This window comes from Ipomoea nil, unplaced genomic scaffold (assembly GCF_001879475.1).
Source record: "Ipomoea nil cultivar Tokyo-kokei standard unplaced genomic scaffold, Asagao_1.1 scaffold0519, whole genome shotgun sequence".
NCBI classification, from domain to species: Eukaryota; Viridiplantae; Streptophyta; class Magnoliopsida; order Solanales; family Convolvulaceae; genus Ipomoea; species Ipomoea nil.
In genome coordinates this window covers 839,691-852,236 of record NW_017616947.1, presented here as the reverse complement: position 1 = coordinate 852,236, position 12,546 = coordinate 839,691, and the positions used below count along the sequence as shown (strand labels likewise).

Here is a 12,546-nt window from a genome sequence, read left to right as displayed (position 1 = left end):
AAAATAAGGTTAAAGAAATGGGTAAAAAAAAATAGATTCTAAAATCTATTCCTGAGCGTTCAGTAATAGGCTAATACCAGGGGGGCCCTAGTAATAGCTATTACCTTATTTGAGGTAATAGGCTATTACCAGGAATATTATTCCTAGTAATAGAAATGGTTACCAAACAAAAGAATAGGCCTATTACTGGGAATGCTATGTCATTCCCGGCCTATTCCGTGAACCAAACGGGCCATTAATGAAAAGAAAAACGGCGGCCGTTACATCTATTACGATAGACTTATATTTTTTCTTTGATGCTTTACGTTTCTTTATTTCAAGATCAGTAAATAAGGCCGCTCATGCTTTGGCTAGAGCAGTTCGTTCCAATTTTGATTTTTCAACTTGACTTAATATTGTTTCTTTTTGTATTGAACACTTGATTTAATGGTGAAAGTTCTTTGATTTTCAAAAAAAATAAAATGAAATTGCATAATAGATTTCATATTGAATGTATATTATCTAATGAAACTATAGTTATAATGATACTTTAGTTGTGATTTAATGAAACTATAGTGTGTATAAAATGAAATTGAATAGCATGTCTCACATATTGAGTGTAGATTGTCAAATGAAACTATAATTGAATAAATGATATTTTAGTGGTGCCGTAATGAAATTGCATTGTGCATAAAATGAAACTGAATAGCAAGTCTCACATATTGAATGTATATTTTTAAATGAAAATGTAGTTTAATTAGATACTTTGGTGGTGTTGTAGGCTCTGTTTGACAGAGCTTATAACTTATTTTAAACTACTAATAAGCTATAAGCTATGTTTAATTTGGTAATGTTTTCAAAATAAGTTACTCACGTAAAATAAGATATTATCTTGAAACGCTACCTTAGGTAGTTGGTAGTATAAGTCCCGACCGAGAGCTCCACGTGTACTTTACGTAGCCTCGATCCGTCTGTCGATCGGTTAGCCCGACCGTGTATCCGGCCGCTACTTTCCCGACCGCCTTGCCTTTGCCGTAATAAAGAAGGGACAACATGTGTCAATAGAAGGAGATGACAAAGAGCTAAGGTGGCATAGTGACACGTAGAAGACATGCTTGCAACATGCTGATGAAGATTAAAGCTATAAATACCCTTTGATGGCTTGAGTTAAGGGACTTTTGGAAGATCAAATAGACTTGACCTAGAGCTGCCCGACCGCACCCGGTCGGTCCTCGAGTTGAGTCGTGTAGATTATCCTTAGGACCACGTGTATTAACATTATCATTTTGACGCCGTCTGTGGGGAACGACACGAAAAGTCACTAGTGTCCTATACCCAATTTCAAACATGTATCCTTTCATGTATTAGCAAGATGACGAAGAAGCTAGTTCGACCGAGCAATATACACAACATGGTCCGACTGTTGATCTCAATCTTACACCCGGGTATCAAGCCACGCCCGGCCCGATTAACTATATTCATCCTGCATTGCAATTACCTTTCCAACCCTTACAGTATCCGGTTCAACAGATGCCTGGTCAACCTTACCCCTATTTAGGAATTCCGTAGCCTGCATCTGCAACGCCTTATGGGTATTGGCCCGGCACTCTGGTGTATTATCCTACCGCTCCTTATACACCAGTTTCTACAGCTTACCCGCCTTTATTGGTCGCCCCTGCGTACACGGCTCCAGCACCGCCTCCTCAGCACCCTACAACATCTCGGACCGAGCCCGGGCTACGACCTGCTCCGCAGGTCCATCGCTCGGCTCGTTCTCGGTTAAGGTCGCAGTGGGTGGGGGCGGAGGTACCACGGCAGAAGGAGGAAAAACCACAAGGGGATGAGCAAACTACACATGTGGTAGCAGATCCAGAGCCGCGGGTTCCGCAGGCAAGTGCTTTCGAAAGACTTCGTCCCCCTCTGCATCAACGTTTAGGCCCTTAGGATGCAGATCGACGATCGATTGACTCACCCATGAGACCCGTTAGTCAGGGAGATTCATCTTCGGAAGGGACTCAAGCGCCTCGTCGACGCCGTGCCCGGGATAAAGCCCCGACCGCTGAACAGCTTGATGCGCAAGGGCAGTTAAACGAAGTTAGGCAAGAGTTTAGTCGATGGAAGCGTGAACACGCGACGGGTCCGTCAGAAGCCACCACCCCATTATTGCGTACACCTTTCATGAGTGAGATAATGCTTCAGCTATATCCGTACGATTTATGCATCTCGGGTAGTAAGGATTATGATGGACGGACAGATCCAGAGGTCCATGTCAATTCATATTATGGAAACATGTTGATGATGGGAGTTTCCGACGCAGTTATGTGCAGAGCTTTTTATTCCACGTTGTCCGGGCGACCAGCCGACTGGTTCCGGACGCTGGAGCCAGGATCAATCACTTGCTTTGCTAATTTGGCTACCAAATTTGTGCGGAAATTCGTCACCTCAAAAGCAGTCCGTAAACACTATATGTACCTAGAAAAGGCAAAACAGTTGGAAGGGGATAACTTAATAGATTTCTTGAGTAGATGGAAAATCGCCATTGGAGAAATCGAACCCATGGATGATTTAACAGCTATTCACATGTTACATATGTCTTTAAGTGCTGGAGATCTGTACCAGGATTTTATCTTGCATCCGCCCGGATCGTATGAAGAAGCTCTTCGGAGAGTCACGTATTATGCTAATGCTGGTGAAGCCAATGCCGCGAAGAGGTCTCAAGAGGTCGGCTCGTCACATAAACCCACCGGACGATCCGAGAACCGTTTGACTGATCAACACGCCAGGGGTCGGGGACGCCAAGGCGATTTCACACCCCTAAATCGCTCGGCCGCAAAGGCTCTGCAATGCGCTCAATCGTGCAACCTCGTGAAGTTGCCCGATCCCATGCGAGATGGCAAAGATAAAACCAAGTACTGTGCTTCCCACCGGTGCCAAGGTCATGATGCAGAGGATTGCACCAATTTAAAACAGTTGCTGGAAGACTTGTTGAATGCCGGCAAATTGGATAAGTGCGTTGGAGAAAGAAAATCCAGCAAGCGTTCGGGAGGCCGAAGAGGGTCCAGGCGGTCGGATCACGACCGGAAGGATCTTGAACCCGATCAGGAAGCTCGCCCTTCGTCTAAACCGACTATCCAGGTGATCTTTTGGAGGTCTGGACGATGCATCCCGAGTCCCAGAACATTATCCAGTTGGAATAGTGGATTCCCGCGAGAGTGGAAAAAGACATAAGATGGAACCGATCACCTTTACGTTGGAGGATCAACCGGAGACTGGTGATATGGGGATGGAAGCACTCGTGGTGACCATTGATATTATGGGGTTTGACGTACAGAGGGTTATGATTGACACTGGTAGTAGCGTCAATATCTTGTACTTGGACGTCTTCCAGAAGTTAAAATTGGATCCTATTGAATTGACTCCGATCGCGACTCCTTTATCGGGATTTACAGGAGACACCATTCATCCGGAGGAAAAGATTACCTTGCCAGTGGAGATCGGGACCCCACCGCGGTCGGTTAAGACCCAGATGGAATTCTTGGTCGTCAACTTACATTGCGTTCATAACGCAATTTTGGGTTGACCAGCAATTATGCGGATCGGTGGAATTATCTCAATGCCACATTTATGCATGAAGTTCCCCACCCCAATGAGAGTTGGAGTGCTTCGAGGAGATATACATACGGCGAGAAAATGCTATTCACGAGCATTCAACAAGCGCGATGCGAGCAGTTCTCAGGTGAACACTATCCTAAAGGAAACAGAAAAGGAACGAAAAGAGCAACCGGAACCCTCTGAAGAAATCAAGGAGGTGTTGCTCTCGGAAGATCGTCCGACCAGAAAGGTGAAGATTGGCCGAGCTTTAACCCCTCCCTTACGAATGGAGATTATAGCCGTCTTAAGAGAGTTTGTAGACATATTTGTGTGGGGACTGGAAGATATGTCGGGCATTGATCGAACGATCATATGTCACCGTTTGGCTATAGATCCTTCCGTTAAGCCCGTCAAACAAGAAACAAGGCACTTGTAGTCAGATCGAAGAGAATTCTTTCGGGAAGAAGTGAAGAAGATGGCTGCGATCGGCCATATTTGGCCGGTAACATATCTCGAGTGGGTAGCAAACATAGTGTTGTTACTTAAGCCACCGTCATGGCGTATGTGCATCGATTTCACAAATCTTAAAAAAGCATGCCCGTTGGACCCATAGCCCTTGCCAAGCATCCATCAAATGGTGGACGAGACGGCAGGAGCAGATTTGATGAGTTGCATGGATGCTTTCAAGGGATACCATCAGGTAATGATGGCTCGGGAAGATGAGAGTAAGACTGCTTTCGTGACTCCGGATAGTTTGTACTGTTATAAGGTCATGCCATTCGGACTCTGGAATGCTGGAGCTACCTATCAACGAATGGTCAATTTGCTATTTGAAAAGTTATTGGGTCATACAATGGAAGCATACATTGATGACATTCTTGTCAAGAGCCATGACCGGGTAGATCACACCTGAGACCTTCGGCAATGTTTCCAAATCATGAGAACGTACCAGTTGCGGTTGAACCCTAACAAGTGCACATTTGCAGTTCAGACCGAAAAATTCTTGGGGTTTATGATGACTAAAAGAGGAATTGAGCCGAACCCTTCAAAGGTCAAAGCGATAATTGACATGCAGCCACCTGCGACCGTCCGGGAAGTTTAGCAACTGACCGGTCGCCTGGCAGCTTTGAGTCGATTTCTCTCAAAATTAGCCGAACGAGTGCTGCCGTTCTTTAAAGTGCTGAGGAAAGTCAATGGTTTTGTTTGGGATGAGGAATACCGATCAGCTTTCGATGAGTTGAAAGAATACTTGATGTCTCCGATTGTGTTGTCTAAGCCAGAACCCGGGGAAGATCTAGAAGTTTACCTTGGATTATCAGATCGAGTTGTAAGTGCTGTGTTATGCCGGACAGATCATGGGTCGGTACAACGACCTGTGTATTACATCAGCCATGCCTTACACGGTCCGGAGCTCCGCTATTCCCGAATGGAGAGGCGGTTTATGCTTTATACATTGTAGCAAAAAGGTTAGCTCTTTATTTTCAGGGTCGGGTGATTCGGGTGTTAACTGACCAGCCGATCGGTGCAGTCCTCCGTACGGCCGCTTATTCTGGTCGTTTAGTCAAATGGGCATTAATGCTCACTCAGTTTGCAATCGAATACAAGCCTCGACCGGCCATTAAGGGTCAAGCTTTAGCTGACTTTGTAGTCGAATGTATTGCCCGAGAGATGCAGCCCCAAGCCTCAGAGGATCCTGATGCAGCTTGGTGGGCGATTGCAACCTACGGATCGAGCAGTAAGAAAGGAGCCAGGGGGGGGGGGGGGGGGGGAGTCGTGATCACCAATCCGGAAGGTTTCAAGATATATTATGCTCTAATGTATCAGTTCGCTCCGACTAATAATGAAGCAGAATATGAAGCTTTCATTGTCGGTCTCCAATAAGTCCGGGAACTGGGGGCTGATTATGTTCGAGCACAAACTGACTCAAGTTTGGTCATGGGACAAGTGTTGGGCGATTATGAGGTTAATGGGGATCGTCTACTTTCTTATCGCGACTTGGCGTTAGAGAAATTGAATAACTTTAAGGCATATGCCGTTCGACATGTTTCGCGCTTGGATAATGTTGATGCAGATGTGCTGTCTAAGTTAGCCCAAGATGCCCCCGAGCACATTTCTAAGATTGCTCAGATTGTGGTTGTACCGGCGCCCAGCATCAACCGTTTACCGATTGCCCCTATCCAAGATGACGAGGAGACGTGGATTACAGATATCATGGGTTGTTTACAAGATGAACGTGCCGAGTGATCCATAGAGAGCTCGGAAAACCAAGCTTCGGGCGCCGAGATTTCAAGTTATGGACGACCAGCTATATCGTCGATCGTATGGAGGGCCATTAATGCGATGTTTGACAAAATTTGAAGCCGAACTCGTCATAAATGAGTTACACTCTGGATTGTGTTCATCCCATCAGGGAGGTCGCTCTTTAGCACGTCGCATCATGGTCATAGGATAATATTGGCCGTCAATACAGTTGGATTGTGAGAAAGTTGCAAAGGACTGTGAAGTTTGCCAACTGTACGCTCGGATGCCCGGACGCCTTGTAACATATTATCAACCGGTGAGCATGGCAATCCCGTTCGCCAGATGGGGTGTGGATATAGTGGGACCTTTCCCTCAGTTATCCGGTCGTCATCGTTTCATCATTGTCGCTATTGATTATTTTTCAAAATGGGTTGAGGCAGAACCCCTGGCGACCATCACTTCTCAGCAATGTGCCCGATTTTTGTGGCGGAATGTGATTTCGCGCTTTGGAGTTCCGATCCAGTTGGTAACCGATAACAGACGACAGTTCGAAGGACAATACTTCAAAAATTTCTTGGCAACTGTGGGAACTACCTCCATCCGGTCATCCGTGGCTTATCCTCAAGGAAATGGTCAGGTTGAAAATGCGAATCGCACCATTTTGGAAGGTTTGAAGAAAAAACTACATTCGGTAGGCCGGAGTTGGGCGGATGAGTTGCCATTTGTGTTATGGACATACCGAATGACGCCTACGGAAGCCACTGAAGAAACCTCGTTTGCGTTGGTTTATGGAGCTAAGGCTCGTCTCCCGATTGAGGCTTGGATCCCGACTGCGTGCGAAAAAGGGTATGATCCAGAAGAAAATGATCGGCTCCTTATAATAGACCTTGATTGCGTTGAGGAGAAAAGAGAATTGGATGCTCGTCGAGCGGCTGAATATCAAAAGAAAGTTAAAGCAAGTAGGGATCTCCGTGTTCGGCCTCTTTATTTCCAAGTCGAAGATTACGTTTTACACCAACGGGAAGCAAGCCTACCTTTAGAGGGGGGAAAGTTGTCACAAAATTGGGAAGGACCATATGTCATTTCGGCGGTCGTACGCCCGGGAACTTACCGATTGGAGACTACTACTGGCCGACCAATCGACCGAACATGGAACTCTGAAAATCTTGTGCTTTACCGGCATTAAAACACAAGCTCAGGTTTTTATTATTTTTAATTCTAAGCTAGGAGTGAACAAAAACCTGCGCGTTTTTTTGTTCATCTTAGTGTGTCATGTAAACCCGTTCGGGAGTTTATGGCCAGTCTGCGCACGGTGTCGCCGACTGGCTTTATTTATGTGTAATATTAGTAGTATTGTCAATCGAGTTTGTTTCTCTTTGATTTCATGTAGTCTCAATTTTGGGCGAGATAACGAAGATTTTAGCTGTCGGGAAGCCTGCCAAACTGATCTAATATAGATCTATGAGGGTGAAAACCCGCCGACAAGAACGTCGATAAAACTGGACCGGTAGCACCGGTGAGATTTCCGGCCCCAACCGAATAGTGCGATATCGCGGGGAATACCGCGTCGCTCACACTACGCTCGATAACGAGCCAGAAGGGTAACACCCATTAAGCATCTCAATCCGCTCAAGCATGATCGCGGTCGCCTGTGTAAACGCGAAAAACTTGAATTGTATATATTCAAAATTCAAAGTATCGGTTACAAGTAGTATCAAGTATATATCAAACGGGAAGGGGTACAATCTCTGTATATGAGAAGTCCTCTGATTCTCTACTACAAGTATGCCTATTGGAAGTATGCCAAATTTGGAATATGCCAAATTGGAAGTGTGCCGGGTTCAGAGTATGCTGAACTTGAAGTATGCCGAGTTCGGGAGTATGGCCGAACTGGAAGTATGCCGAATTCCTTGTTGAAAGTGTGTTGAGTTCAGAAGTATGCTGAACTGGAAGTATACCGAGTTCGGGAGTATGCCGAACTGGAAGTAGTTCTTTGCTGAAGGGCCTCCGGAGTTATATAGCTTGTTCTTCAATGAAGGGCTAATATGCAGCTTGATCTTCAAAGAAGGGCTTCCGGTGTTCAAGTGGCGTGTTCCTCAGCGCGGTATACGCAGTGCAACTGCGGGCGTGTTCCAGACGATATCCTGGAGAGATTTCGGCAGAGCTTCAATATGTAGATTTCCAGAGCTCCCAATTCTTGAAAATGAAACCACTATTTATAGTGGTGAGGGTGAGAGAAAATCTCCAACCAACTCTTAATTCCTTATTTAATTTAATTTCTTTAATTAAATTAAGGAACGTATCGGGACACCATTGTGTCTAGGTTCATGATTTCATTAAATTTCCAAATAATATCAAATATTCAAATTCCTCAAAATTATATAACCCACATATAATTTTAGTGGGCCAAGACCAAGTCAAGCCCGCTAATTAGGCAACCCAATTCATCCAAGCAGCCTGGTCCAACTCGATTAAATATTTCATCATCTCGGGCCAAACAATCCAACATCCAATTACATTTAATTAAGTAATTAAACCAACTAAATATTTAATGGGCCATTTAATTAACCGATTAAATAAATATTAGTCCAATTAGCTTAATTAAAGTAATTAATTTAGCAACCAATTATCCACCACGATCCAATAATATTATTTAAATTTTTCAATGCTTACAGCCTGTATTAATCCTTAATAAAGTCGACCGCGGGGGGCTAGGAAGGCGTGAGTATGTAAGTTACGAAAGAGTAGAACAAAAGCAAGATAAAAATATCGAACGCTAAAACAAAACATTATATTTTTGCAAAAGGTTAGATGCTCGGTACAACGGGACCGAGCTCCCGATCAGAAGTGCATAGGCAAAAATTTTTTACAAACAGGAATCAATTATGCGCCCGGAGCCTCCTTGCCGATTGTCTCGATGGTCACGAAGCCTTGACGGTCTGAGGCCCCGTCCTTCTCTGTCGCAGGATCAACAGTAGCAGGTGCTGGATCGGAGTATGGAGCAGGACCGGGGTCGAGAACGTCATCTGGAAGGTTGGCCAGCACACTTCGAAGGTCTTCTCCTTCGAAGACCTGCTCCATGATGGTATGCGCCTCTTTCCTCATGGCCCTCTGCCCGGACGCATAAGCCCAGTGACCAAAAGCCCACACTAGGTCTTCCCCAAGTTTTTTCTTCATAAATGCCCGGAAGAATTGCTCGGCGGATCTAGTGTCGCGGCACAAGAATGACCCAAGACCGTCCATGTTGCTCAGCCGGGTTTTTAGCTCGTCCGCTTCTTTCCAAGCGATGCGGGCATCTTTCTCCGCTGCTGATTGCGCTTCCTTAGCCGTTTTAAGCTCCTTCTTCAAATCGACGATTTCTTTATCTTGTCGACCGGGAACCTGCTTCAATGCCCCGGCTTCATTCGCCAAGAGGGTGCGGTAGTGCAAGTCGGTAAGCATGCGGGTGAGCTGCAAAGATAAGGGTAAGATACATAGATTATCATCAAGAGACGGTCGAAGGGAGTTGAGAGTAACAGCCTGAATGATGTCGTGAGCTCCGCGCTCGGCTACTTGATTGGGCGTCTAGCTTCGCAAGGTATCATCAGTCGGGAGCAGAGCGTTTAGCCTGGATACAAGAGAGCTCGCTGGCCCTCCGCTCGTTAGAGCCTCGATAAGTGGAGTGTCCAGGGGGAGGTTGCTTGGGCCGGCGCTTGAGCGGTACCACTTCCTCTCGGTCACTCCCTGTGGCCTTGTCTTTGCCTTTTTTGCCGTGGACCCGGATAGTTTGTAGCTCGGCTCCTAAGCTGAGAGAAGCGTTTACCTCGGGGACAGAAGCGAATGTCTCAACGGCTCGCTCGGTGACAGCGGCCGGGTTGGTACCTTCTGTGATGGATGGTGGCGGCCCGGTAGACGACTTCTTCCCGAGCGAGGCTTTGGCTCGGGGGGCTCAGTTGCTACCGGAGGCTAGAGCAGGAAATCCGCGAGCTGGACCCATATCTGCAAGAAGGAATAAACAATTTTATAAATTTAAGAATAATGGTCATAATAAACCTGGGGGTAATGAGAGTTAACCTTCGTCAACCGGGACACTCGGTTGAGGAGGTATGATGGTTCTCGCAACTGCAGGTTTCGGCAAGTACTTCAGCTCCAGGTCATACCGTGGTGGAGGGAATCGAGTGTTATCGTAAGCCTCCCTCGTCCAGTAGTATTTGTACTCGTAGTATTCACAGCGGGAGGTGGCTTTTTAAAGGGCTTGGGTGGCTGGAGGTTGGATTTGTTTTCTAAAATGTGATGCCCATGTCATATCGACCGGGAGGATCCAAGGCTAGTATTTAACCGAGAAAATCCTATTCTTCCACCCTCGATTATTTCCTAGAAGGTCTGGGATCGAGCAGAGATGCTATCGAGACTGTGCCATTAGAAAGCCTCCCTCGTATTTGGCCGCTAACGGCTTTACACTATAGATGAAGTTGAATAACTCCATGGTGCACACCGCGTTATGACGGGTGCAAATCTGAGGAAAACAAGCGATGATTCGGTGAGTGTTCGGGCAAATTTGCCCCGGCAACACTTGGTAATAGCCTAAGAAGGCGGTCAAAAAAGGGGAGAAAGGAAAAGTTATCGGGGCCTTTAGAAAGTCATAGTGAAGTCCGATCCATTTGCCTTTGTCGCGTTCTTTGATCCCGCCGGATGACCGTTTGGTGTCAAACGTTACCCGACCGTTTAGAAGCGCTACGATATCGGCCGCTTCTCTAGTCGTTAGGAGGCATTGTTGCCGATCGACGCTTTCGCTGTTGAGGAAGACCATTTCCACTTCCTCGACCACGCCTGGAGCGGTCCCTGCAGCGGTCTCGGATAAGGCCCATAAGGAGCGAGGCGATAAATGAAGACCGGGCCCAATCCCTAACGTCCGGGTAGGCGTCTATGGTTCATCGAGCGTTAAGGATGCTTGGGATGGCCTAGAAGTTTCCTCGTCGCCGTTTGTAGAGGCCTCCGAGTGTTCAGAAGTTTCCGTCGCTTTCCTGGGTGCGGGAAGAAGTTGAACACTAACCGTCGCCTCTGATGATTCTTCGATCATCGTCTCTTCACTATCGATCTCTACAGCGTCGTCGTAATCCGCAACCGAGGCGTTTTGACTATCTGAGCTCGGCATTATCCATCATAAAGGATTGGACGACGTTTAAAAGTTGAGGATCGGGTCGTGGAGACGAGTGAGGAAAGAAATGAAGTATAGAGAAAATAAGGCTAAAGAGAATCAGTTAAAGAGGAAAGTTTTAAAAGCTTACCGGTTGGTTGCTCGAGAAGCGTGAAGGAGCGGAGACAGAAATTCTCGATTGGTTGCAAGGCAGATAGGTCGGGAGTCTCTAAGGAATTTTTACAACGGTAAAAGAGTAAAAGGAGCCCCAAGGCCTCTATTTATAGGCGGTAAAATTGGGCGGCAACGCTCTAGAGTACTCGAGAAGTTTCTCGCAGATCACGAGGTAATCACAGGGTAGCACGTGGCGTGACGTCGGCAAGTGACACACGTGTAGATGATCGGTGCGGATGACAAATGGTGACCTGGCATCTTCACCCTAGGCTGCTTTTCCCGAGTCCTCAAAATGACCCAGGCTGGGGGTCTTTTGGTAGTATAAGTCCCGACTGAGAGCTCCACGTGTACTTCCCGTAGCCTCGATCCGTCTGTCGATCGGTTAGCCCGACCGCGTATCCGAACGCTACTTTCCCGACCGCATTGCATTTGCCATAATAAAGAAGGGACAACACGTGTCAATAGAAGGAGATGACAAAGAGCTAAGGTGGCATGGTGACACGTAGAAGACACGCGTGCAACATGCTGACGAAGAGTAAAGCTATAAATACCCTTCGATGGCTTGAGTTAAGGGACTTTTGGAAGATCAAATAGACTTGACCCAGAGCTGTCCGATCGCACCCGGTCGGTCCTCGAGTCGAGTCGTGTAGATTATCCTTAGGACCACGTGTATTAACATTATCAGTAGTGTTTCAAAAATGAGCTAGTAGCTTCTTAACTTATTTTTCTTCTTTATCATTATTATTTAAAATAAATGACAACCCCTACCTCTCCCAATTAAAATCCTTTTGTCATTATTATTATTATTATTATTATTATTATTATTATTATTATATTATTATTATTATTATTATTATTATTATTATTATTATTTTTATTTTTATTATTGTTATTATTATTATTATTATTATTATTATTATTATTATTATTGTTGTTATTATTATTATTATTGTTATTATTATTATTGTTATTGTTATTATTATTATTATTATTATTATTATTATTATTATTATTATTATTATTATTATTATTATTATTATTATTATTATTATTATTGTTATTGTTGTTGTTGTTGTTGTTGTTGTTATTATTGTTATTGTTATTGTTATTGTTATTGTTATTGTTATTGTTATTGTTATTGTTATTGTTATTGTTATTGTTATTGTTATTATTATTATTATTATTATTATTATTATTATTATTATTATTATTATTATTACTATTTAGGATTGTATTGGATTATATTGAGATGAAGGGGATTCGAAACAATATTGCTACTTCATTATAAGATGCTAGATCATGATTATGCTAATAGTTTCATTTCAAAATGTTAATTTTTAATATGTAAACAAACCTATTTAAATTTAAAACTATTTAAATTTTACATCTATCAGTGAGATTATTAGAAAGATAATTTTACCAAACACTTTTAAGCATAATTAACT

General features: G+C 44.6%; 2 protein-coding genes across 2 annotated transcripts; both read left to right on the top strand.

Moving 5' to 3' along the window:
• The first annotated feature begins 1,953 nt into the window (after positions 1–1,953).
• On the top strand, positions 1,954–3,207 carry LOC109174032. Its single transcript, XM_019323324.1, has one exon. It carries the CDS (start codon positions 1,954–1,956, stop codon positions 3,205–3,207), a length of 1,254 nt encoding a protein of 417 aa, XP_019178869.1.
• A 997-nt stretch (positions 3,208–4,204) lies between these two features.
• On the top strand, positions 4,205–5,814 carry LOC109174031. Its single transcript, XM_019323323.1, has 3 exons — positions 4,205–4,468; positions 5,056–5,305; positions 5,453–5,814. Exons 1-3 carry the CDS (start codon positions 4,205–4,207, stop codon positions 5,812–5,814), a joined length of 876 nt encoding a protein of 291 aa, XP_019178868.1.
• The last annotated feature ends 6,732 nt before the right edge of the window (positions 5,815–12,546 follow it).